The sequence below is a fragment of the Salmo trutta genome, chromosome 6, assembly GCF_901001165.1.
Source record: "Salmo trutta chromosome 6, fSalTru1.1, whole genome shotgun sequence".
NCBI classification, from domain to species: Eukaryota; Metazoa; Chordata; class Actinopteri; order Salmoniformes; family Salmonidae; genus Salmo; species Salmo trutta.
This window is the reverse complement of record NC_042962.1, coordinates 53007979-53035471: the sequence shown is the minus strand read 5'-3', so window position 1 is coordinate 53035471 and position 27493 is coordinate 53007979. Positions and strand designations below refer to the sequence as shown.

The 27493-nt window shown below is 41.8% G+C and overlaps 2 protein-coding genes across 3 annotated transcripts; one reads left to right on the top strand and one right to left on the bottom strand.

Annotated features, from left to right (window-relative positions):
- Positions 1 to 248: 248 nt before the first annotated feature.
- LOC115196261 (cytidine and dCMP deaminase domain-containing protein 1-like) lies at positions 249 to 8379 on the top strand. Of its 2 annotated transcripts, none has more exons than XM_029756916.1 (10): positions 249 to 541; positions 1198 to 1301; positions 2821 to 2998; positions 3206 to 3568; positions 3785 to 4012; positions 4551 to 4600; positions 4775 to 4944; positions 5458 to 5644; positions 5889 to 5946; positions 7619 to 8379. In XM_029756916.1, the coding sequence occupies exons 1-10, from the start codon at positions 418 to 420 to the stop codon at positions 7717 to 7719; spliced, it is 1563 nt and encodes a 520-aa protein (XP_029612776.1). In that variant the 5' UTR covers positions 249 to 417; the 3' UTR covers positions 7720 to 8379. The 2 variants fall into 2 exon arrangements, with proteins under 2 accessions (XP_029612776.1, XP_029612777.1); XM_029756917.1 differs by lacking the exon at positions 249 to 541 and adding an exon at positions 841 to 890.
- Positions 8334 to 26150, bottom strand: cab39l (calcium binding protein 39-like). The gene is made up of 9 exons (XM_029756918.1): positions 25921 to 26150; positions 13884 to 14009; positions 13043 to 13207; positions 12807 to 12925; positions 12540 to 12708; positions 12226 to 12285; positions 11449 to 11514; positions 11173 to 11316; positions 8334 to 11006 (listed from the first exon to the last, which is right to left on the bottom strand). Exons 2-9 carry the CDS (start codon positions 13983 to 13985, stop codon positions 10827 to 10829), a joined length of 1005 nt encoding a protein of 334 aa, XP_029612778.1. The 5' UTR covers positions 13986 to 14009; positions 25921 to 26150; the 3' UTR covers positions 8334 to 10826.
- Between the last annotated feature and the right edge of the window lie 1343 nt (positions 26151 to 27493).

Here is a 27493-nt window from a genome sequence, read left to right as displayed (position 1 = left end):
TCTAATTACGTTGGTAACAAGTTTATAATAGTAATAAGGCACTTTAGGGGTTTGTGATGTATGTCCAGGCACTCCGCAATAGAACAGCCCATAGCCGTGGTATATTGGCCATATACCACACCTCCTCGGGCCTTCTTGCTTAAGATTATAACGTCATGAAGTAAATGACATTCTAATAATGGAATGCAGATGTAATCTGACAATTGTTTTTTAATTGCAACCAAGAATGCAAAACATTTACAACAAACACACTGCGTTGACAGTTCTGGGGGTTTGGGTGCAAGACAAGGTCCGCCTATTTGTGTCCTCGTCAGAAGATATAGGAAGAAGCCTAGCTTAGCTGTTCAGAAACCAACAACATAATACGTATTTGCTTTGTCTGGTGACGTTCGCTACATTTTACATTCGTTTGATTGAATGGCAACGACGGATACTGTACAGTCGAACCAATATTTGAAACCAACCTGTGCCGCTTCATGCAACTGTAAAGGATATCGCGATGTAAGGGAAGCCAGCACACAAACCGACACCAAAGTACAAGGTGAGACTACTGCGCTGTCAGTTACAGGCTAGTTGACCGCTTGACAGAGAATGCTGCGAATGTTTTTACTGTTCGATGTAATATTGCTACTCACACGGAATAATGAGCTTTGAGGCATATTAAAAATAAAGACGTCATTGTGTCACCGTCTAGGCTTTTATTAGTTTGAACCCACACGTCTTTAGCCTACCTAGTGACTGTCTAGAAACGTCCAAACGGGATCCTTGGGACGTCCCAACTCTGACGTCACCCCATTGAAAAGTAAAAGGTAGCGGTTTCGGGTAGTGACGTTCCAAGGATAACGTGACTGGTGCTGCAAAGTGGTCTTGAGCTTTTTGGCACCGGACAGGTAAGCTGGGCTTGCCCTGTAATAGTAGGATTGCTGAATCAAGCATCCGTTTGGTTGTTCTCCCATATGAATGCCAGAGTCACATGTTTTGAAGAGAAATGTACTGGCCAACAGTTTCACATTCTATGTGTAGGTGCTCCAGAGTTGCAGTGGGAAGAGGAAGCAAATGTCTGCCCAATGTTTGCTTTAACCAAATCGTTTCTGTGAGCTCAATGTGTTATCACTTGGGAGAAGCAAAGATCTAGTGGACAAAAAACTCACTTGCCTTCCCTGTTTGTAATCCTGTTTTTCTATGGTGTGTTATTAGGTCATGGACCCAGGCTGTCCAAGGTTAACCTCTTCACCCTGCTGAGTTTATGGATGGAACTTTTCCCCAAGGAGGAACCAGAAGACATAAACCAGAATGACTTTGTAAGTTTGACCTACAGTGCATTCAGAATGTATTTAGACAACTTCCCCTTTTCCACATGTTATGTTATAGCCTTTTCCCCTCATCAATCTACACACAATACCCCATAATAACAAAGTGAAAACAGGCTAAGAATTTTTGCAAATGTATCAAAAACAGAAATACCTTATTTACATAAGTATTCAGACCCTTTGCTATGAGACTTGAAATTGAGCTTAGGTGCAACCTGTTTCCATCATGGAATTGTCCATAGGGCTCAGAGACAGGATTGTGTCGAGGCACAGATCTGTGGAAGGGTACCAAAACATTTCTGCAGCATTGACGGTCCCCAAGAACACAGTGGCATCCATCAGTCTTAAAAATATATATATTATCTTTATTTAACTAGGCAAGTCAGTTAAGAACAAATTCTTATTCTCAATGACAGCCTAGGAACAGTGGGTTAACTGCCTTGTTCAGGGGCAGAATTACATTTTTTACCTTGTCAGCTGGATTCGATCTTGTGACCTTTCGGTTACTAGTCCAACGCTCTAACCTGCCGCCCCATTCTTAAATGGAAGAAGTTTGGAATCTTCCTAGAGCTGGCTGCTCGGCCAAACTGAGCAATCGGGGGATAAGGGCCTTGGCCAGGGAGGTGACCAAGAACCCGATGGTTACTCTGACAGAGCTCCAGAGTTCCTCTGTGGAGATAGGAGAACCTTCCAGAAGGACAACCATCTCATCAGCACTCCATCAATCAGGCCTTTATGGTAGAGTGGCCAGGCAGAAGCCACTCCTCAGTAAAAGGCACATGACAGCCCACTTGGAGTTTGCCAAAAGGCACCTAAAGGACTCTCAGACCATGAGAAACAAGATTTTCTGGTCTGATAAAACCAAGACTGAATTCTTTGGCCTGAATGCAAAGCATCACGTCTGGATGAAACCTGGCACCCTCCCTACGGTGAAGAGTGAATTTGCAGAGAAGAATGTGAGAAACTCCCCGAATACAGGTGTGCCAAGCTTGTAGCATCATACCCCAGAAGACTTGAGGCTGTAATTGCTGTCAAAGGTGCTTCTACAAAAAATGTGCAAACATTTCTAAAAACCTGCTTTTGCTTTGTCATCATGGGGTATTGTGTGTAGATTGATGAAGAACATTTATTTAAAAATCAATTTTAGAATAAGGCTGTGATGTGGAAAAAGTCAAGGGGTCTTAATACTTTCCGAATGCACTGTATAGCGGCCATTACATATTGTTGTTAGAACGTTGGGCCAGTAACCAAAAGGTTGCTAGTTTGAATACCCGAGCCAACAAGGTGAATAATCTGTTGATGTGCCCTTGAGTAAGGTACTTAACCCTAATTTGCTCCAGGGGCGCTGTACTACTATGTCTGACCCTGTAAAACAACACATTTCACTGCACCTATCAGGTGTATGTGTCAAAATATTTTTATAGATAACATGCAATAAATTACCATATCGAGCATCATCAATTATATGATATGCATCATCACTTTTCTCCTGTGTGTTTCTCTGTGTCAGACGCGTGGTACAGGCCTGGTGGTGGTTCGGGACCACAGGGTGGTGGGTCTCCACTGCTCCGGTCCAGAGCTCCACGTGGGGCAGGTAGCTGTGATCAGACACGGGCCCAGGCTGGCTGCCTCAGACCTCTACTTCTCTAGGAGACCCTGCGCTACCTGCCTCAAGATGCTTATCAATGGTGAGGAGATATATATATATATATATATATATATATATATATATATATATATATATATATATATATATATATATATATATATATATATATATATATACATACATACACACACACACACACACACACACACACACACACACACACACACACACACACACAGAGAGAGAGATCACTTGTAAAGTCTTGTCTCTTGTCTGTCATCTCCAGCTGGTGTGAGCCGCATCTCCTTCTGGCCTGGTGACCCTGAGATGAGTCTGCTAGCAGTCAGGCCTAATGGGACGGACTCCATTTCCCAGGAGGCCATGCTGGACGCCATTGCTTCCGAGAAGCTGAAGTCCAACAGCCGGCCCCACATCAGTGTGGTGCTGCAGCCCGTGGCCCCCGGCCTGCAGCAGTTTGTGGAGGAGACCTCCAGGGGGTGTGACTTCATGGAGAGGGTGTTGGGGGACGACCCCGAATTGGACGCTGGGGACTTCTACTGGAAGCAGAGGAGACGGAACCTGGACACTTTCTCCGAAGAGTTCCTAATCCCGCACGAACAGTGCCACCGTGACATTCTCACCAAAATAGGTCCGTAGTACAATCATTCATTCAACCCTACTTGTTAGCTAGCTTGTGTTCACCGGCTAGCTGTATTTTGGCTATATTGCCTAACTCAAGATGGGTAGGTTTGAGGATCTCCTTTGCTCAAGAGGCCACGTGCCACGCCATCTGTTGTGTAGATCCTGTTAAATTAATGGTAAACATACTGTTTATAGATGAGGATTTGACACTGTCTTGCTACAGGTCTGGAGAACTTCTGCATGGAGCCGTACTTCTCCAACCTGCGTCAGAACATGAGGGAGCTGGTCGGGATTCTGGCCTCAGTAGCTGCTAGTGTGCCTCTACTCCAGCATGGCTTCTATAGGACGGACTCCCAGCCTGCAACCTCGGAGCAGCCCCAGCCTCAGGGGGTGTCCCAGGAGATTGCCAGACACTGCATCGTACAGGCCAGACTGTTGGCCTACAGAACAGGTACCTGAAATATCTGTTTAGTAGTCTATATACCAGCCAGATTACTCATTCAAACTAGGAAGTCATTTTGCAAATGTGACACGTCACTACATTTTGTGGGGAATCACATAAAGGAGTTCCAAGCAATTAAAAAGAAAAAATGCAGGAGAGAGAAGACTATTGTTATGACTTTTGTTATGACGACTATTGTTATGACATAACATCCCATGGTTGACTGCACGTTTGTTGGAGAGATGTGTTGCCCTGGGGGGGGGGGGGGGGGGGGGTGGTGTGTGTGTATCGGGTGTCCGATGAACAGAAAGTATCCCAAAAGACATTCTAGTTTCATTAGTGGTTAGCGACAGCTGCTATGAAAAGGAGTTCTCTGATTGGTTGGTCAGCCGATCACTCAAGAAATCAACATTTTATTTTTTGAAAGGGTTAATTATATGTTCATGTTTTAAGGCTAACAGGACAAGCTGTGATGGGTGGTTCAACCTGTCTGAAGGTTTAAACAGATGGAACATGTCTGAGTGTTACTTGTTTGTTGCTATTCCAGAGGACCCTAAGGTTGGGGTTGGTGCTGTCATTTGGGCAGAAGGGAAATCGGTGAGTAAACCATTATTGTATTTTCTAAGCTCATAACTATACATGAATATTATGTGTTTCGCTCTGTTATATAATGACAAAAATAAAGTGGAAAGGCTGGTAACAAAGATTTCAATGTGAAAAATGAATAAGGTCAAACTGGCATTCACTGTTTTCTGTGCTCACCTGTTTCAGGGTGGTTGTGATGGCACGGGGCGGCTGTACCTGGTGGGTTGTGGGTACAACGCCTACCCAGTGGGCTCAGAGTACGGAGAGTACCCCCAGATGGACAACAAACACCAGGACCGCCAGAGGAGGAAGTACCGCTACATCATCCACGCTGAGCAGAACGCACTCACCTTCAGGTCAGGAGGAGAGGGAAGACATGGGCTCCATCTCGATACTCCTAAGTGACTTCCTCCTCTTATATCCACCCTTCATCTCCACTGATATGAGAGGACAGGATACAGATGTAGGAGCTTAATTGCAGCAACAGGAAATGTGAATTATAATTAATGGACATTTTTGTAGGGTTTGATATGTTTTTCGTATGCTATTGACATTTTTAAAGTGTAATTGGCAAACTTCAGAAGCCTTTTTAAACCTCAAATACACTACACATTTTAAATTTCCTACATTGCAGGAAAGTTTTTCTGCAACAGGGTGATCAAATTAAGATCCTACATCTGTAGGTGAAGGAAATAAAGGGAAGGTGTACATGGGTATATTTGCTCTCGACCTGTCCAGTCCTTACAGGTCAGCGGCGATTGCAGAGGATGCAAGGAGGTACATCCGAGAAGTCGGACCAGGGGGCAGGAATTAGTAGCTGGGCATGGGGATTTATGACGTAAATAAATGTGACTGACTGTCGTTTCTAGGAGTGACGAGATCCGCGAGGAGAACACCATGCTGTTTGTGACTAAGTGTCCGTGTGATGAGTGTGTCCCTCTGATCCGAGGAGCTGGGATCAAGCAGATCTACACCACTGACCTGGACAGCGGCAAAGACAAGGGAGACATCTCCTACCTCAAATTCCACGGCCTCCAAGGAGTCCTGAAGTTCATTGTGAGTACCTACATCGATTGACGGATGAATAGTTTTTCTATGGGTGTAGCAGCATCTCAATAGTCTCTTCCTCTCATATTTTCTTCATCTGTACTGATGAGGGAAAAAACTGGATGGATTCAGATGTTTTCCATTCAGCTTTTACCTATCCTTGTGTTTTCCTCGTTAGGCTAATGAGGTATACTTATGATAGTGCTTTCTACAGATGCAATTTTCTTAGTGTGTTTACATGTTTTCGTCACAGTGGCAGAAGTCCTCTCTGGCCAGGAGAGCCTCTGAACATGCTGGTCTTCATCTAGCCAGTGAGTTGTCCTTCTCTGTACCATTAGTTAGCATGACATTTGTCACTTTGTAGAGAGTGATGTCACGTCTTCTCCTCCTTCTCTAATAAACTCCGCAAAAAAAATAACGTCCCTTTTTCAGGACCCTGTCTTTCAAAGATAATTCATAAAAATCCAAATAACTTCACAGATCTTCATTGTAAAGGGTTTAAAGACTGTTTCCCATCGTTAAGACACTAACAGCTTACAGACGGTAGGCAATTAAGGTCACAGTTATGAAAACTTAGGACAGTAAAGAGGCCTTTCTACTGACTCTGAACAACACCAAAAGAAAGATGCCCAGGGTCCCTGCTCATCTGCATGAACGTGCCATAGGCATGCTGCAAGGAGGCATGAGGACTGCAGATGTGGCCAGGGCAATAAATTGCAATGTCCGTACTATGAGACGCCTAAGACAGTCCTACAGGACGGACAGCTGATCGTCCTTGCAGTGGCAGACAACGTGTAACAACACCAGCAAAGGATCGGTACATCTGAACATCACACCTGCGGGACAGGTACAGGATGGCAACAACGACTGCCCGAGTTACACCAGGAACGCACAATCCCTCCATCAGTGCTCAGACTGTCCGCAATAGGCTGAGAGAGGCTGGACTGAGGGCTTGTAGATCTGTTGTAAGGCAAGTCCTCACCAGACGTCACAGGCAACAATGGGCACAAACCCACCGTTGCTGGACCAGACAGGACTGGCAAAAAGTGCTCTTCACTGATGAGTCGCTGTTTTGTCTCACCAAGGGTGATGGTCGGATTTGCATTTATCGTCGAAGGAATGGGCGTTACACCGAGGCCTGTACTCTGGAGCAGGATTGATTTGGAGGTGAAGGGTCCGTCATGGTCTGGGGCGGTGTGTCACAGCATCATCGGACTGAGCTTGTTGTCATTGCAGGCAATCTCAACACTGTGCGTTACAGGAAAGACTTCCTCCTCCCTCATGTGGTACCCTTCCTGCAGGCTCATCCTGACATGACCCTCCAGCATGACAATGCCACCAGCCATACTGCTCGTTCTGTGAGTGATTTCCTGCAAGACAGGAATGTCAGTGTTCTGCCAGGGCCAGCGAAGAGCCCGCATCTCAATCCCATTGAGCATGTCTGGGACCTGTTGTATCAGAGGCTGAGGGCTAGGGACATACCCCCAGAAATGTCCTGGAACTTGCAGGTGCCTTGGTGGAAGGGGGGGGAGGGGGGGTGGTGGTGTGTGTGTGTAACATCTCACAGCAAGAACTGGCAAATCTGGTGCAGTCCATGAGGAGGAGATGCACTGCAATACTTAATGCAGCTGGTGGGCCACCCCAGATACTGACTGTTACTTCTGATTTTTACCCCCCCCCCCCCCTTTGTTCAGGGACACATTATTCAATTTATGTTAGTCACATGTCTGTGGAACTTGTTCAGTCTGTGGAACTTGTTGAATCTTATGTTCATACACATGTTAAGTTTGCTGAAAATTAACGCAGTTGACAGTGAGAGGACGTTTATTTTTTTTGCTGAGTTTATATTGCCGGTCGCACAAATGTAATGTGCATGCCGCCACCTAATCACCACAATACTGATGACAGATCAGCCCTTCTAACCGTCTCTGATTTGACTCTGCGATGTGTCCCACCTCTGACCATGTCTTGTTATGATTACAGATGGCTGTGTGGGGAAGCATGGGAGACAGCCTGAACAGGCCCTTCAATCCAATAAGAGGTTACGGTCAGCAACAAATCCAGACCTTTCTCCTGTTTGTTGAACAATGGTACCTGTAGCTTTCAGTCTGGTTTCACCAGGCTACGGTCCCCAGGCTCTTGTTGGCATTGGAAACATTTTAATTTATCCAATCGCATATTGATCAGTGATTCAAATAAGGAAGGATGCATTTTAACAATGATGGAAATTCAAAGGCCTCTTCATACTCCCCTGTAATGGACAGTTTCAAGGAGTAAACTCAAGGTGATTTTTAAAGGACTGACTGTATATTCAAAGGAAATGGTACTACGTAGATATTAAAAAAACAGTAATTGCGAGGCTTGTATGTATAAGTGAACTGTAAATGCGTGTTTCCTGTTTGTCTGAAGAGTTTACAATGAAAGTTGTATGAAGGCTACTGTTGATTGTAGCTTTAAGTTTACTATAGTTCTTCCAGACTTGAAGAATCCCAGCCAGTGCAGGCTACCGCCACCATATTGCACTTTGCCTCAAAGGATACTAACTTCTAGACCCATTTAACTGTGCTTTGTCTGTTTTTTTGTTACATGGTGGCTCCTACATCCTTGAATTGTTTCATCCTGTTTTGCCAAACTTTAACTGATAACAATAAGCATCTAACAGCAAAAAAAAACGATATAAAATGACAAACCAGGAAAACAATGTATGCATTTATTTTATTGGTGTTGTGGTATCAATGTGATTTTTTTTAAAAATGAAATCCCATGGTTGAAAAGGGTCAAGATTACTTTAGTACAGTATGTTAAGTAAATCTGTTTTGTCTCGGGTGTAAGTTCCTACTGATACAGCCTCTTATCATTTTAATCCAACAACGTCACAGTTTGCCATTCGAAGCCCCGTTTATACCTGGTATTAACATGGGTCCTGTGTCTTGATCTTGTCCATATTCTGATTGTGACCATTTCTAGACCTGTGTAGAATATTAAAATTATTGATGGTGATTCTTCCTGACTACCTCCAGAGGTCATCGAGGACTAATTGTATCTTGATATCTTACAAGTGTAAACAGATCTGGATTGTCAAACCATTTTAAATAGTCCCTCTAAAATCATTGATTCAAGGGATCAATACGTCTTAACATTGGGAATCTCATAATTTGAATACAGGGAGGGACTAGGATTCAAAATATAACTTTTGAGAAAGGTCATTGGCATGGCAAGACTGTGACCTTGTGGTCCCTCTCCTAGTTCACAGCACCAGCAGGAGGGAGGGCACCATTATTGTTTTTGTGCATTTTATAAAGCTGTTCATTCCTTTAGTCGTTTTAGAATGTCAGATATGTACTAAAACATTTAAGTAGGTTGGAAAGCAAAAGCCGCATTGGGATTCAAACTGGCAACACCCTCCCATAAGCACTCCACCTCCCTGAAACACTTGCCTTTCCTTGTAAACTCCACCCACTGACATGTCACTCTAAGCTCTGCCCACTGAACTTTCATCCAACCAATCAATTTGTCCCCAGCTACCTTGAGAGGTGGTCAGGAAGATCTGTTCACAATTAATTGTCTACACTGGTCTAGAAATGTGGTCAAGATCAAGATTGCATGTTAGCACCAGATATAGAACAGAGCTAGAATGACTGAGTTTCACCAAAACAAGGGCATTGAGGATACTATCCCTTATGTGTCAAGTCCAATCTACCAATTGTAAAAAAATAAAAATAAGTATTTGGCAATTTAAAGAACAATCATTTGTCTGTGGCATGGTGCCCATCACATTTATTATGCAATATTACATTGAAGAGCCATATTAATTAGTTCATATTTTCAATTTAGATGTGATCGTAACTTACAAGCTCAACCACCACGATTAAAATATGCATTGGCTCAATTTATCTGAGGTTATTTAATTTAGATTTACCCCAAAACAAGCTACATGTAAAAAATCAAATAAATTCAGAGCAAGATGCTTCTACCTTATCCAGTTTACTGGTGTGTTAACTTTCCTGGACAATCACAGTCCTGAGTTTTGGCCTCCTGGTTCCTAGTTGTATGATGCGATCAATGAACTGCACAACGTTTTTTAAAGTAAAAATATTCCTTCAACTGCACAACTCAAATATAGTGAGTTCAAGGTTCATTGCTTAATCACGACTAATATGTTCAACCAGACCATATTTTTCTAAATAAGAATTAAGCTCTGCCTAGAAAAGTATTTAAAATACAAACAAAGGGAAAACAAAAACAAAGGCACCTCTGTATGTACCCCTACTGTTAATGTGTTCCACCAACCATCCCCCTCCACCATCTAAATAAGAAAACAAGTTCAAGAAATCACTTTCTTACAGAAAAAAAAAATCAGAGGATTTTTCTGTCACCCGCAATGGCACTCACTTATGGGTTAAAACCAAAAACTTTTTTTTAATCACCATGATAGAATCCTGTTGAACAGGAAACTACTTCATCTGCTTAAAATGAACCAAAAAGGAATAGATCCTTTAGCATTGAATGATACAGAAAGTGCTACCAGCCATCTGTGGAGAATCAATTATCAAAACTATTGATAACCTTCGTATAGAATATGACTTAGCAGTAAAAGAATGGCCCCGCTGATCACCAGACATCTAATATGTTCCTTGTAAGATCAAATTTAGAGAGTTGTCATGTCAGAGGACCTACTACAGCGTTGAAGCATAACTTAAGTGTAAATTGTGGAAGTACAACCGCAGGAGTAAGACTAGCAGGGAATGTGAGTCTGAAGAGGAGTTCTACAGAACATTTGAGAATACCATTTAGATCCTCTAATAGAGAAATAGAAATTCCTATGATTCTGGATACTTCAGTTGTACTGTGGTTAGATTAGGAGAGTATTAGAAAGAAGTCAGAACTATCTAGCTGGCTCATGCCTGCAAGTGGCAATGAAAAGAAGAGAATATTTGCAAAAAAATCTTTGCGCAATTAAAGTGATGACCAGTGGTCTCCACAGCTCACTCAGCCAATCACCTAAGAAAAAAAATCTGATTGAGAACTATTCTCCTCAAAGTTAAAAGAACCAAGAAAAAGACAATCTTGTCTTCGATATTTGAAACGGAATCATTATTGTCAATGTATTTTTGTCGACAATAAAAAGTAAAGGTTAGGGTAAAGGTCATAGCTAAGGGGAAGGGTTTTAGGGACGAATGGGGGTAAGGTTTTAAGAGGCGGGTTTCTTTAGGTCTCGGATCTGTTTGATTAGGTAGGTCTTCTCGTCGTTGAATTGCTCGTCGTCCATGCGGTCCTTCTGGAAGTTGTTAAGGAAGTCGATGAGTTTGGGCTGGTTCTTCAGCAGGATGTCTACGATGGGCTGCGTCTTGTTGGGGTTCGCTACAAACACCTGGGTGGAGGGGTCAGCCTGTCAGTTTTGTACATTACATTGATATCAGCAATTACATTCTAGTAAGAACCCAATGGTAATGCCATGGAATGTTTGGGGCCAACATGGAGGCCAGTTTGCCAGACTTTGTATATGAACGGCTCAGGGAACGGCTTTTGTGTCATACCTTGAATACGTGGAAGGCCTCAAATTGTATGTTAGGGCTCTTGTCCCTCAGTAGGTTCATCATCAGCTTCAGGTTCTCAGGCTTGCTGATGTACCGGGTCATCACTGTGAAGTTATGCCTGTCCAACAGAAGCTCTCCCAACAACTACACAAACACACACACACAAAGACCAGGGTATGCAAATGTTTACTATGAAGCAAGATAATCAACACCATAATAGCATGCAAAGATTTAGTCTATAAATAGTCCATGTAAAATGTGAATAATAGGACACACCTTTAATGACTGTCTCTTTGTCACATAGTTATCAGAGTGTAATAACTTCTCATACTGGTCAAAGATCTGCAAAGATATAAAGGAACAGGCTGAGGGGTGGCTGCATCTCAACAGTCAAAATAAATTCACAATAAAAAAAAAAGTTCATAGAATTAAATAGGTGTTTCAGATAGTTAAATGGGATGGAATGTCTTGAAGTTGATATTCTCTAACATCTCAGTCAGGTCTGAAAGGGCCCTTATCAGGGGTGCGGTTTGGGCCTGTGTGTGTGAGAGTGAGTGAGTGAGAGAGATAAGCCTCCAGCGGCCTTTGGCATGAAAGCAGCCTTCTGTAACCTAGTGCGGCCCAGTGTAGGGTAGTGTCTGGCCAGTAACCCGAGCAGCCTCCAGCCTGGCCTGTCTGCTCTCCCCTGGGGTCTTCCCTGAGCCCCACACTACAACAGACAAGGTGGTCTTATGCAAGCAGGGGAAACCAGTGACCACATATGCCTGGAGTGTATGTGGCTAGTCTTAAGGGTGGTATAAATGCACTCATTCATTGTAGAGTATGGGTCATCAATCAACGTGTTTTGTTTATCCACACACACTTCAGTGTATTCATCTGGTAAATGGCAATGATAGTACGAGTGTGTGATGTAAATGGATTCACCCATTCCTTCATGAATTCTGTCAAGAGGGTAGAGGGCGCAACAACAACAAAAAACATTTTCCTTCCATGAAGTCCATCTGATAAAGGTAAATGCTCCCAGGGCAGCAGAATGTTGAACATGTCACTTACTGCGTCATAATTCTGCTCTAGATATTCAGCTACCAGGACCTTGTGTCTCGTGAGCAGGTCCTGTGAATGGGGGAGGAAACGTGCTCACTTTTAATTCACACAAAAACAAACATTGTATATTGCATATCATCTGCTGCATCGAGTCATTTCTGATCTATTCATTTTGTCAACTTTCAAACAAATGGGCATGACAGATACAACAGTAATGTAAAGATTAGCATATCATCTCAGACCCATCCTAGTCTTATTAATATGGGTTTAATACAAGGTTTTTCCAGGACCCAAAGATGCTTTCAAATCTTGTGTAATCTGACCTTGAAGGTGGCGAAAGCGTCTGAGGCGATGTCGAAGGTCTCCAGCTCTACGTAATTGAAGAAGTCCTGGAAGTGTTCTGAGTGGAGAACCAGCTTGGCCAGTGGCTCGTGTCTGATACACTCCCTCAGCATGATGCCACAGTTCAGCGCCGACCCAGGGGTCTCATACCTGCAGGAAGAGGGACACACGCAGACGTCACTGAGTATCACACCAACGGCTGTGGTCAGCTGTGGTACATGAAGAGAGTGTGTGAGAGAGAAACTCACCCTTTTTGCAGCACAAACAGCACCTCTTGGTGAGAGCAGAAGTACTCAACGGTGGGGCTGCGGGTGCCGATCTGCCTCCGCAGGATGTTGTTGAAGATCTGACACACGTCCTTCTTCCCCTGGGGACGTGCAATGGAAAACGTTTAAAAACAAAAGCCTCCTTGTTTCAGACCGTTTTCTTCCGTTTTGTGCCTAATGAACACGACCCTGATGGTCCGGCTTTGGCTCAGTCTCACCTCAAAGTCGATGACCTGCAGGTTTTCCACCAGCGAGATGAGCAGGCCGCTGTTGTAGAGCTCCTGGGCCAACTGGGCCACCGTCTCTGTGTGAGGCTCCTTGTCACCGGTCCCATATAGTATCTCCTTCATGGCCACAAGACACTTAGACACCTCCTCTGATGCCTGGGACAGGGACACCAGTTAGACACACAGGCACAATATGTACTTCTAACAGTATTGCTGCTAATAATGTTATGCTGTTTATTAAAATAAACTGCCATGGTATTATACTTGAGTTGACCACAAGAGGGTGACATTTAATTGACTACCTATGGAGGTACAGCTCTGTAGACACTTATGTCTCAGCCTCAGACCCAATCATAAGACGCATTATTATTGACTTGCTCTGGATATCAGCATTGCATATGACAGGAGTGGACTGTTTTGAGATCACTATAGCCTGGCTGTGTGTGGAAGCCGCTTGGTTAGAGCTGAAGCAGTTCCAGCCCAGAGCCAGGTTACTGGGAGTTCTGTCTGGACAGCCCCTCTCTAACAGTCCCGTGGTGGAGAGGGCCTTTACAGCTGGGTGTCAATGAAGGAACGGTCAGGCAGCGATGCTACTTTCACAGCCCAGTGTCAGCTAGAGGCGCACCGTAATAATAACCACACCAACTGACTGATCAGATAGAAGAGATACACCGAGGCCCCAACAGCAATGTTACACAACACCTGCTTGTGGGCCTTTTCTATGGGGAGTACTGGTTTGTGTGGTGAGGACTATTATAAGGACTTGTGTTGTAAGGATTTGTTTAGTGAGGATTCGTGGTGTAAGGACTCGTGTTATGAAGATGAGTCACACCTTATCTGTTTTCTTGTCTTGTTTGACCAGGATGGCCATATTCTCCTTCAGAGTCCGGACGATGTCGGCGGGATTCTTGTGGGATTTACCGAACAGCGGCATGGTGGCGGGGCCTCTCCTGACAGCCTTAAAAACACACACAGGACACACATAACACACACACATTATACCCCATCTATCGATAACATATAAATTACACAACTGGGTGGTTCGAGCCCTGAATGTTGATTGGCAGACATGGTCCAGCATCCCTGTGGAATGCTTTCGACACCTTGTAGAGTCCATGCCCCTAAAAATTGAGGTGCAAGCCAATATTAGGAAGGTGTTCTTAATGTTTTGTACACTCAGTGTATATCACACATTATAAACTGGGTGGTTCGAGCCCTGAATGCTGAAAACGGTGGTATATCACGGGTACGACAAAACATTTATTTTTACTGCTCTAATGACATTGGTAATCAGTTTATAATAGCAATAAGACACCTCAGGGGTTTGTGATATATGGCCAATATACCACAGCTAAGGGCTGTATCCGCGTTGCGTCATGCATAGGAACGGCCCTTAGCCCTGGTATATTGGCCATATACCACACCCCCTCGGGCCTTATTGCTTATTTATACCGTCCATCCGATTGAAACTCAGTTTTTTTCCATGCAAAAAAAATAAAATATCAGTGGAAGATAATTTATTTAAAAGTCCCAATTCAGAAAAAATGAATTGGAAGACGTTATGCTTCTCATTTTTTCAGATAGGATAGGACACGGTTTTGATCTGAGAATCCGTCGGGAGAATACATACATACACACACACACACACACACACACACACACACACACACACACACACACACTACCGTTCAAAAGTTTGGGGTCACTTAGAAATGTCCTTGTTTTTGAAAGAAAATCTCATTTTTTGTCCATTAAAATAACATCAAATTGATCAGAAATACAGTGTTAATGTTGTAAATGACTATTGTAGCTGGAAACGGAAACGGCTGATATTTAATGGAATATCTACATAGGCGTACAGAGGCCCATTATCAGCAACCATCACTCCTGTGTTCCAATGGCACGTTGTGTTTGCTAATCCAAGTTTATAATTTTAATAGACTAATTGATCATTAGAAAACCATTTTGCAATTATGTTAGCACAGCTGAAAACTGTTGATCTGATTAAAGAAGCAATAAAACTGGCCTTCTTTAGACTAGTTGAGTATCTGGAGCATCAGCATTTGTGGGTTCGATTACAGGCTCAAAATGGCTAGAATCAAATAACTTTCTTCTGAAGCTCATCAGTCTATTCTTGTTCTGAGAAACGAAGGCTATTCCATGTTTACAAACACTACTGGAACAAGTATCCGTACCCTTTGAATGCAGCGATCACAATATAGCCAAAGTTCCAACAGCTGGGCCTAAAATAGTGTATAAGAGATTTCGCTGTGACTTATGTGGATGATGTTTTAAAAATATTTTTTGGTCTGATGTGATTAATGAGTAGCATCCAGGTGCTGCACTTGATGAATTTATGAAATTGCTTCTTCCAATTACTGATAAACACACACCTGTTAAGAAACTGACTTAAGGCTCCATGGATTGATGAGGAATTGAAAACCACTATGGTTGAAAGAGATGGGGCAAAAGGAGTGGCTAATAAGTCTGGCTACACATCTGACTGGCTGACTTACTGCAAATTGAGAAATGTGAGTAAACTCAACAAAAAGAAGAAGAAACTGTATTATGAAGCCAAGATCAAAAATATAAAGAATGATGGAAAAAAACTAAATGAATTTATGGACAGAAAGATAAATTCAACTCCATCTTTCATTGAATCAGATGGCTTATTCATCACAAAACCATTTAAATAGCCAATTATTTTTAATCATTACTTCATTGGCAAAGTGGGCAAACTTAGGCAGGAAATGCCAACAACGAACAGTGAGCCATCATATTCATGCATAAAAAAAACAAATAATGAAAGAAAAGCATTGCAAGTTGAATTTTGTAATGTTAGTGTGGGAGAGGTGTAAAAAAAATGAATGTTATCGATCAATAATGACAAACCTCGTGGCATTGACAACTTAGATGGAAAGCTACTGAGGATGGTAGTGGACTCTATAGCCACTCCTCTCTGTCATATCTTTAATCTGAGCCTAGAGGAAAGTCTTCATTCTCAGGCCTGGAGGGAAGCCAAATTAATTCCGCTACCCAAGAGTGGTAAAGCGGCCTTTATTTGTTCAAACAGCAGACTTATAAGCTTGCTGCCAGCTCATAGCAAACTGTTGGAAAGAATTGTGTTTGACCAAATACATTGCTATTTCTCTGTAAACAAACTAACAACAGACTTTCAGCATGCTTATAGGGAAGGAAACTCAACATGTTCTGCACTGACAAATGATAATATGAAGATTGTGGGAGCTGTACTGTTAGATTTCAGTGCTGCCTTTGATATTATTGATCATAAACTGTTGTTGAACCTCAGCTCAGCTTTCAACCTCCGCGCTAAGTCCACGATATGGCAATCTAATATAAAACAAGGGTTTTCTTTAATGGAAGCTTCTCTAATGTCAATCATGTAAAGTGTGGTGTACCGCAGGGCAGCTCTCTAGGCCCTCTTTTTTTGAAAATTCCAAATTGTTTGCATAGTCAATTTACACAAGCTCTGACACACACTTGCCCCACCAGACATGCCACCAGGGGTCTTTTCACTGTCCCCAAATCCAGAACAAATTCAAGAAAACGTACAGTATTATATAGAGCCATTATTGCATGGAACTCCATTCCATCTCATATTCCTCAAATAAACAGCAAACCCGCTTTCAAAAAATAGACAAAGCAACACCTCACAGCACAACGCCTCTCCCCTAATAGACCTAGATAGTTTGTGTATGCATTGATATGTAGGCTACTTGTGCCTTAAAAAAAAAGAAAAAATATGTAGTTCTGTCCTTGAGCTGTTCCTGTCTATTAATGTTCTGTATTATGTCATGTTTCAAGCTGTGTGGCCCCCAGGAAGAGTAGCTGCTGCTTTTGCAACAGCTAATGGGGATGCTAATGAAATCCCAAAATACTATTGCGGTCCAACTCATCCCAAACCATCTCAACTGGGTTGAGGTCAGGTGATTATGGAGGCCAGGTCCTCTAATGCAGCACTCATCACTCTCCTTCTTGGTCAAATATCCCTTACACAGTCTGGAGGTGTGTTGGGTCATTGTCCTGTTGAAAAACAAATGATAGTCCCACTAAGTGCAAAGCAGATGGGATGGCATATTGCTGCAGAATGCTGTGGTAGCCATGCTGGTTAAGTGTCACCAGAAAAGCACCCCCACACCTCCTCCTCCATGCTTCATGGTGGGAACCACACATGCAGAGATCATCTGTTCACCTACTCCGCGTCTCACAAAGACAGAGCGTTTGGAACCAAAAATCTCAAATTTGGAACCCAACCAAAGGACAGATTTCCACTGGTCTAATTTCCATTGCTCGTGTTTCTTGGCCCAAGCAAGTCTCTTATTGGTTTCCTTTAGTAATGGTTTCTTTGCAGAAATTCAACCATAAAGGCCTGATTCACGCAGTCTCCTCTAAACAGTTGATGTTGAGATATGTCTGCTACTTGAACTCTGAAGCATTTATTTGGGCTGCAATCTGAGTTGCAGTTAACTCTAATGAACTTGTCCTCTGCAGCAGAGGTAACTCTGGGTCTTCCTTTCTTGTGGTGGTCCTCATGAAAGCTAGTTTCATCATAGGGCTTGGTTTTTGCGACTGCACTTGAAGAAACGTTCAAAGTTCTTGAAATGTTCTGAATTGACTGACCTTCACATCTTAAAGTAACAATGGACTGTCGTTTCTCTTTGCTTATTTGAGCTGTTCTTGCCATAATATGGACTTGGTCTTTTACCAAATAGGGCTATCTTCTGGATACCACCCCTACCTTGTCACAACAACTGATTGGCTCAAACGCATTAAGGAAAGAAATTCCACAAATTAGCTTTTAACAAGGCACACGTGTTAATTGAAATGCATTCCAGGTGACTACCTCATGAAGCTGGTTGAGAGAATGCCAAGAGTGTGTAAGCTATGATCCCTTATTGATGTCACTTGTTAAATCCACTTCAATTAATATAGATGAAGGAGAGGAGACATGTTAAAGAATGATTTTTAAGCCTTGGGACAATTGAGACGAATTGTCTATGTTTGCCATTCAGAGGGTGAATGGGCAAGACAAAAGATTGAAGTGCCTTTCAACGGGGTATGTTAGTAGGTGCCAGGCACAGTGGTTTGTGTCAAGAACTGCAACGCTGCTGGGTTTTTCACACAACAGTTTCCTGTGTGTTTCAAGAATATTCCACCACACAAAGGACATCCAGCCAACTTGACAACTGTGGGAAGCATTGGAGTCAACATGGTCCAGCATCCCTGTGGAACGCTTTCGACACCTTGTAGAGTCCATGCCCTTAAGAATTGAGGTGCAAGCCAATATTAGGAAGGTGTTCTTAATGTTTTGTACACTCAGTGTATATCACACATTATAAACTGGGTGGTTCGAGCCCTGAATGCTGAAAACGGTGGTATATCACGGGTATGACAAAACATATTTTTACTGTTCTAATTACGTTGGTAACCAGTTTATAATAGCAATAAGGCACCTCGGGGGTTTGTGGTATATGATCGATAAACCACGGCTAAGTGTTGTATCCAGGCACTCCACATTGCGTTTTGCATAAGAACAGCTTGTAGCCATGGTACATCGGCATATACCACACCCTCTTGAGCCTTATTGCTTAATTAGACCATATATCAGTGTACCACAGGCATTTCTCCCCTTACTTGACATGGGGTGCATCTCAATAGTCTGAAGTATCTTCTTCTAATCTCCTCTCGTTCATCTACATTGATGTGAAATAAACAAACAAAAGCCTGCATCCCCTGTGGGTGTCCCAGACCAGGACTGAAGAACATTAGTAATGATGGAGGAGAGGAGACAAGGAGAGGAGACAAGGAGAGGAAGGCAATTGTATTGAGATACACCCACAGAAAGAAGAGTGCAGTCTTACCCCTGGGATCTAGCAGTGATTTATAAAAGGGCATAAGCAATACCCGCTTACGCTGAGTCAGACTACACTCTGCACACCTCACTGCATTCAGCACGGTTGTCATGACAACAAAACAAAGGCAGCCAGACGACAGATAATAGGTGTGTGCGTTTCATCACTCAAGAGGATGTCTTAACAATGTGCGTCCGAAATACTGAAATAGCCTACTCATGGCCAGTGTAAAGTTAGGCCAACTCTGTTTGAGATTTAGGATTCCAATGGTTCGCCATGTTGGCACCTAGAGTTCTAACACAGTTTACATTCTAGCAAGAATCTTACAACATTATTGTCATGGAGTGTTTGACGCCAACATGAAGGATAACCTAGCTACTGAAACAAACTCAGAGAGAGAGAGAGAGAGACAGAGAGACAGAGAGACAGAGAGACAGAGAGAGAGAGACAGAGAGACAGAGAGACAGAGAGACAGAGAGACAGAGAGACAGAGAGAGAGAGAGAGAGAGAGAGAGAATAACTTGTGACTGTTAATCCTTAGTGCTGAGCGTGACGGTATTACCTCCATTCCTCCCAGAACAGACAGACTGATGCCAGGAGCTTGTCACTTTGATCACAGTCCACAGCAGGAGACTAGTCAGTGGACTGCATCGCTCACAGCCTTGCACATCATTTAGAGCAGATGGAATTCCCTATTCCTATTTTCTTCATGCAAGAGAATGTCTGCTCTACACTATCCATTTCTATCTGGATGTTTGGTATGCTTGCAGTCACCCCTGAAAAAGCCCCAGCGCAAAACGCAGGACAGTGAACCCAAGAAAATCCTATTCCTATCCCACACACTGACTACAAGCAAGAAAGGAGCCCCCTCTCTACCCAACCCCACTCTCCCCACCCAGACCTGTTCAAAAAACTGCATTTCCCATAAAGCTGTGAGGTAAACACAGTATAAGTAGTATCTTTGTCTCTGTATTGTTGGAAAAGGACCCGTAAGTAAGCATTTCACTGTTAGTCCTACACCTGTTGTTTACGAAGCATGTGATAAATAACATTTGATTTGATTAATGCAACTTTAATAACAACCCATCAATCAGAATTAAACAAGAATGAGGCTAAATGTCTCTGGACAGGCAACAGCATGAGTCCATAATGGAAGGGATAATCCTGATTCAGACACGCCACAACATGCTCAACCAGGAAATAAAAGGCTGCTAGCCTACTTTATAAACATACCACGAAGCCTACGGATATGAGGAGCGATTGGATGAAACCAAGGGGCCTGGATGTAGCCTAGGCCCAGTTGGACATAATTCACAGACTTGGGTTCATTATCGGACCTCTAGTAACAGACTAGGGGCCTACAGCATGTCATATTTGACAAATAAACTGATTTCCCCTGGATTATCTGTAACCTTAACCTGGTCTAATGTAGCCTAGAAGGACAGAGTTAGGTAACAGAAATATCCTATGTATACAATCTACAGTATATGTGATCCTTTTTAGAGCGTGGTGCTTGTGACACTATGCACGCATGACTAAGTTGCTTTGGATAAAAGCATCTGTTAAATGGCATATATTTATATTGATTTCCCCCATGCTAGATTACGGAGAAGTAATTCATAGATCGGCAGGTAAGGGTGCTCTCGAGCAGCTAGATGTTCTTTACCATTCGGCCATCAGATTTGCCACCAATGCTCCTTATAGGACACATCACTGCACTCTATACTCCTCTGTAAACTGGTCATCTCTGTAGACCCGTCGCAAGACCCACTGGTTGATGCTTATTTATAAAACCCTCTTAGACCTCACTCCCCTATGTGAGATATCTACTGCAGCCCTCATCCTCCACATACAACACCCGTTCTGCCAGTCACATTCTGTTAAAGGTCCCCAAAGCACACACATCCCTGGGTCGCTCCTCTTTTCAGTTCGCTGCAGCTAGCGACTGGAACGAGCTGCAACAAACACTCAAACTGGACAGTTTCATCTCAATCTCTTCATTCAAAGACTCAATCATGGACACTAACTGACAGTTGTGGCTGTTTTGCGTGATGTATTGTTGTCTCTACCTTCTTGCCCTTTGTGCTGTTGTCTGTGCCCAATAATGTTTGTACCATGTTTTGTGTTGCTACTGTGTTGTCATGTGTTGCTGCCTTGCTATGTTGTTGTCTTAGGTCTCTCTTTATGTAGTGTAGTGTACTCTCTTGTCGTGATGTGTGTTTTGTCCTATATTTATATTTTATTTATTTTTAATCTCAGTCCCTGTCCCCACAAGAGGCCTTTTGCCTTTTGGTAGGCCGTCATTGTAAATAAGATTTTGTTCTTAACTGACTTCCCTGGTTAAATAAAAGTTAAATAAATACATTCAAAAAAATAATGAGGAATGCTTTTAGCCTTTCCTAAAGGGAGTGGTTGTATTTCTTGTCATGGGCCTAGAACAGCAAGGTTGTTATCCTATACTGACACTAGAGCTGGGACGATAAACTGATAATGATCGACACCGACCACTTATCGTGAACATTTTGCTGATATCGGTCATTACATAAATAACCTATAGGGTCCTACTAGAGAAATGGGAATTAGGAAATTAAATAAGTTTGCAAATATGGGTTATTGTTTATGGAACAAGTGATAGCTACAACATTCAAAGTAGTTGTAGTAGTTTTAAGGGGAATAAAAAATAATAACTGTGGTACACATTAAATGTTAGAAACGTATCGTTAAATGTATTGTTTCCGTGATAATTCAATGAATTTAGCTTGATATGGATTTTTGGCCATTTCGGCCAGCGTTAACCGACACCCTGGTATTACAATTAAATAAACTAACCTCATCTAACGAACACCCTGGTATTACAATTAAATAAACTAACCTCATCTAACCGACACCCTGGTATTACAATTAAATAAACTAACCTCATCTAACGAACACCCTGGTATTACAATTAAATAAACTAACCTCATCTAACCGACACCCTGGTATTACAATTAAATAAACTAACCTCATCTAACCGACACCCTGGTATTACAATTAAATAAACTAACCTCATCTAACCGACACCCTGGTATTACATAGCATATTAAACTAACCTCATCTAACGAACACCCTGGTATTACAATTAAATAAATTCACCTCATCTAACCGACACCCTGGTATTACATAGCATATTAAATAAACTAACCTCATCTAACCGACACCCTGGTATCACATAGCATATTAAATAAACTAACCTCATCTAACAGATACCCTGGTATTACAATTAAATAAACTAACCTCATCTAACCGACACCCTGGTATTACAATTAAATAAACTAACCTCATCTAACCAACACCCTGGTATTACAATTAAATAAACTAACAGACACCCTGGTATTACATAGCATATTAAATAAAGTAACCTCATCTAACAGACACCCTGGTATTACATAGCATATTAAATAAACTAACCTCATCTAACCGACACCCCGGTATTACAATGAAATAAACTAACCTCATCTAACCGACACCCTGGTATTACATAGCATATTAAATAAACTAACCTCATCTAACCGACACCCTGGTATTACAATTAAATAAACTAACCTCATCTAACAGACACCCTGGTATTACAATTAAATAAACTAACCTCATCTAACCGACACCCTGGTATTACATAGCATATTAAACTAACCTCATCTAACAGACACCCTGGTATTACAATTAAATAAACTAACCTCATCTAACAGACACCCTGGTATTACATAGCATATTAAACTAACCTCATCTAACAGACACCCTGGTATTACATAGCATATTAAACTAACCTCATCTAACCGACACCCTGGTATTACAATTAAATAAACTAACCTCATCTAACCGACACCCTGGTATTACAATTAAATAAACTAACCTCATCTAACGAACACCCTGGTATTACAATTAAATAAACTAACCTCATCTAACCGACACCCTGGTATTACATAGCATATTAAACTAACCTCATCTAACAGACACCCTGGTATTACATAGCATATTAAACTAACCTCATCTAACCAACACCCTGGTATTACATAGCATATTAAATAAACTAACCTCATCTAACCGACACCCTGGTATTACATAGCATATTAAATAAACTAACCTCATCTAACCGACACCCTGGTATTACAATTAAATAAACTAACCTCATCTAACAGACACCCTGGTATTACATAGCATATTAAACTAACCTCATCTAACAGACACCCTGATATTACATAGCATATTAAATAAACTAACCTCATCTAACCGACACCCTGGTATTACATAGCATATTAAATAAACTAACCTCATCTAACCGACACCCTGGTATTACATAGCATATTAAACTAACCTCATCTAACCGACTTCCTGGTATTACAATTAAATAAACTAACCTCATCTAACGAACACCCTGGTATTACAATTAAATAAACTAACCTCATCTAACCGACACCCTGGTATTACATAGCATATTAAATAAACTAACCTCATCTAACCAACACCCTGGTATTACAATTAAATAAACTAACCTCATCTAACGAACACCCTGGTATTACAATTAAATAAACTAACCTCATCTAACCGACACCCTGGTATTACATAGCATATTAAATAAACTAACCTCATCTAACAGACACCCTGGTATTACATAGCATATTAAATTATTAAATCTACACACACAGACACTCCTACACACACACACACACAGACACACACACAGACACACACACACATATCACATCACATCTAACCTGTTAACTAGTTACTTTACCCCTACCTATAAGTACATATCTACCTCGATTACCTCGTACCCCTGCACATCGGCTCGGTACTGGTACCCCGTGTATATACCCAAGCTATCATTGCTCATTGTGGATTTATTCCTTGTGTTACAATGTTTTCTATTTTATTGTATTCTGCATTGTTGGAAAGGCCCTGTAAGCATTTCACAGTTAGTCTACACCTGTTGTTTACTAAGCATGTGACAATAAAAATACAAGTTTACATGTCAACGATCCATTGATTCTAAGCCAACCCCGCCTGTTTTGCTCCATGGTTGCGAATGCATTGATTCTTTTGCGAAACAAGCTATAGGGAGTCATTTATAGAGCTATAGGGAGACATTTCTAGAGCTATAGGGAGTCATTTCTAGAGCTATAGGGAGTCATTTATAGAGCTATAGGGAGTCATTTATAGAGCTATAGGGAGTCATTTATAGAGCTATAGGGAGTCATTTATAGAGCTATAGGGAGTCATTTATAGAGCTATAGGGAGACATTTATAGAGCTATAGGGAGACATTTATAGAGCTATAGGGAGTCATTTATATAGCTATAGGGAGACATTTATATAGCTATAGGGAGACATTTATATAGCTATAGGGAGACATTTATAGAGCTATAGGGAAACATTTATAGAGCTATAGGGAGTCATTTATAGAGCTATAGGGAGACATTTATAGAGCTATAGGGAGTCATTTATAAATCATGAGAATGGTTACGGTAGTAGGAGAGAGAGAGACTGAAGCAGGAGAGGGGAGAGGTACTGCCCTTCACAGGGTCTGACATGATTCCATCAGTCAAGATGGAGTCCAGTCCCAGAGCTCCATGAACAAACAGACACAACCCCATCACAGAAAGAATACAGAAGGAACAACTCAGAACTCTCAGACTGAATGCAAACGGAACCCAGACAAAACAAAGACTGATGGAACACTCCAATGGGTTGTTCTATTTCAGGGGATGTTCTGCAGCCATTTTGCCTGTTATCTTTATCATCAAACCACCATCATCATTCTGGCCTCTAATCACCCCTAACCACAGATAGAGGGTCAGATATGTTACAACCCCTAATGGTGAAGGCTATGATTGGGGGAAGGGTAATCTGGTCCTAGATCTGTGGTTAGAGCCAACACACAGTACATGCTGAAATAAAACTCCCATAAAGCCTAGAGTTACCTAAAGTGTCATTGAGCATCATGACAGTCCCTGCAATGACTACATCACTGATGACATAAGCCTATGCAGCTTGTCAGACATGTCATAGGGTACTCTTTAAAAAAATGGTGAGACAATCTATCCTAGGTGAGGTGCAGTCTGGGTGACAGTTGTTTATGCCTGGTCTAAGATTGGCTACCAACATTCACAATCTGACACTTTCAAAACATACATTTACATCACACATCCTGTCTAATGACACAGACTGTCTGATTTAGAAATATGGAGGCACAAATAATTATGCATTAAAGCTGGAAAACACCAAACTAGTCTGGCTGGATAAATACATAAATAAATGAATAATAACAAAACAAGGAATCAAACTAAAAATGTAACATGGTAGGTCAAGGTCCAATGTCTTTAAATTAAGTAATTACTTATACGACGAACATTTCGATGAAGTTGTTACTGTAGGCCTAATAGAGAATGACAGCCGGCTAGACAGAATAGCAGCCTACGCGATGGCCTCTCTCTGTCTTCACTGTCCATTGGTGTTCCGATCCAACTGCACGGGAAGCTCTGCTAGTGCTAAAGCAAAACAAACACTGTACAAACAAAGCCAGACTGGACACATTCGATGCGTGGCATTACGCATACGCACTCTACTTGTCCTGTGTGTTAAAGGACCATCAAACATGTTTAGGGAAGAGCGTTCCCGGATGAGGGCTTCACATGACATGTAGATTACTGTTGACACGCAGAAATAAAACAAACAAGACATGTGCGAATATGTCAAATATGGGATACACCCGTTTGGGGTTTTAAACTCCCTTTAACAGAATGGCTGTCACACGCATAAATCGGACCGTTTTAGCAGCTAATGGTTTTACAGAAAAGCAGCTAAACAGATTGGCAATGGCTGCATTTAATTAAAGTAGCAAAGATTGTTTCAAACTTGAATCGATTGAATACAATGTTAAGGGCAGCATCAATTTGAAACATTTGAACAATAATCGTGGGCTAGCTATCTCGTAAGGATCTAATAATTTACGAATACTTACGGTGCAAGAGTCTATTTTGTATTTTTTCTCGCGGATGTCTTTGCTGCTGTCTCGATTCTCAATGTAACCGAGAAGCTTTTTCTGGTCACGCCAGCGGTGTGTTGTATGCTGGGCAAAACGTCAGAGGAAGATGTGTATGTGCGAATTAAAATGTAGGGAATCTTTTAAGAAGGCAGTGCAGAATTCCATTTGGTCTGATTCGATATGAGCCACAGTCCCGGGATAGACGGCGCGCACTGAATATTTATCTACCAGCCCATTGGTCCGCTCCCCTGTGACGTTGAGGGATTTTCATATCCGGATCACATTTTTATTTTTTAGATTTCATGGATAATAGCAGCTATGCTCTAAAAAAACATGCTCGAACAATGTTTTGATTATGGCTGTGTTTTTTTGTGTACAAATTATTTATAAATGGGAAAAAGTCTATTTGACCCTTAAACCGGTGAAACAAGATGGCCCTACTGTAGGTCTATCAGTTACAGCTCACAAAACAGGTATTCACCAAACCTCCGTGGACGCTGGAAATCACGCTTCTAGAGCTTAGCATTTAGGGGTGAATCATAATCTTATCTAGTAATATACACTCAATAAAATATTTCATAAAATATTTTTGGTAGAAGCCTAACTTCAGTTGTGCGTGCTGTTTTCTATTCATATACTGTACTGTTTTTATGTTGTATTATGTCAAAATCACAAAAAGATTGAAAATATTAAACAATTTCAAATGTATCGATTTTAAAACATGTCTAGGCTGTGCGTGTGAAAATCGACATTAAAATAAGACAGTAGCTGCAACGTTAAATGATTTAAAACAAACTAACGACCACACAGTGAGCAAGGATTGACTACATCTGTGCTGCCATCCTGTTAGAAGGTAACAGATCATTTTATTACAGTGGTTAAGATGGATTGTCATTGTGTTCCGTGGTGTTATTCGCCCCCTAGTGGAGCTTTCTGGTACTTAAGAAAGACTGTACGCAAACAGGAAGTAGAGAATTCGTTCTGCACGCATAGAAGCAGCTAAAAACAACGCTACGGTGCAGGTCTTTCAGTGTAGCTATTTCTTGTCACGCTTCAGCCTCGGAAAATATTTGTTTGTAAGTTCAATTCAAGCATTTAGCTAGTGATGATAATCTTGTTATTGATAAAGTTGCTTACATATTGTAACGACCCTGGGTTTATAAGCGCGGAAATCGACTCTGCCGCTCGAGCATGTTTTTGCTGCACAGTCGATAGCGCGCCGGACTTCGGGCTTGAAGGTCGAGGGTTCGAGACCTGCTCCCTGCTGTTTCATTACAATATCAATGTTGGTTGTATTTACTCACACAAATTGCAATGCATTTCATGTATGCCGTCAGCTGTATTACTTTGCTCGTGCGTCATGTAAAACATACAATACTGAAGTTTTGTTACTGTTTCTAGTGTAATATGCTTTGTTATTCTACAGAGATGGTTGTACATTATTAGAGTAATGAAAGGAGTTAGCCAGTTACCATGAGTAACAATTAGCTACATGGTTTGGCGTCATGCCAGATGCATGGTATCCTTGGCACGTGTTTTGTATTTTCAT

Excerpts from the sequence above, each read along its gene's own strand:
- cab39l (XM_029756918.1), bottom strand. The coding sequence starts at position 13,985 with ATGCCGCTGTTCGGTAAATCCCACAAGAATCCCGCCGACATCGTCCGG. Across the intron at positions 12,926-13,042 it reads TGCAGGTCATCGACTTTGAG|GGGAAGAAGGACGTGTGTCA; the intron begins GTGAGACTGAGC and ends GCACGTCCCCAG. Across the intron at positions 12,286-12,539 it reads ACGCTTTCGCCACCTTCAAG|GACCTGCTCACGAGACACAA; the intron begins GTCAGATTACAC and ends CCCCATTCACAG.
- LOC115196261 (XM_029756916.1), top strand. The coding sequence starts at position 418 with ATGGCAACGACGGATACTGTACAGTCGAACCAATATTTGAAACCAACC. Across the intron at positions 4,601-4,774 it reads TTTGGGCAGAAGGGAAATCG|GGTGGTTGTGATGGCACGGG; the intron begins GTGAGTAAACCA and ends CACCTGTTTCAG. Across the intron at positions 5,947-7,618 it reads TGCTGGTCTTCATCTAGCCA|ATGGCTGTGTGGGGAAGCAT; the intron begins GTGAGTTGTCCT and ends TTATGATTACAG.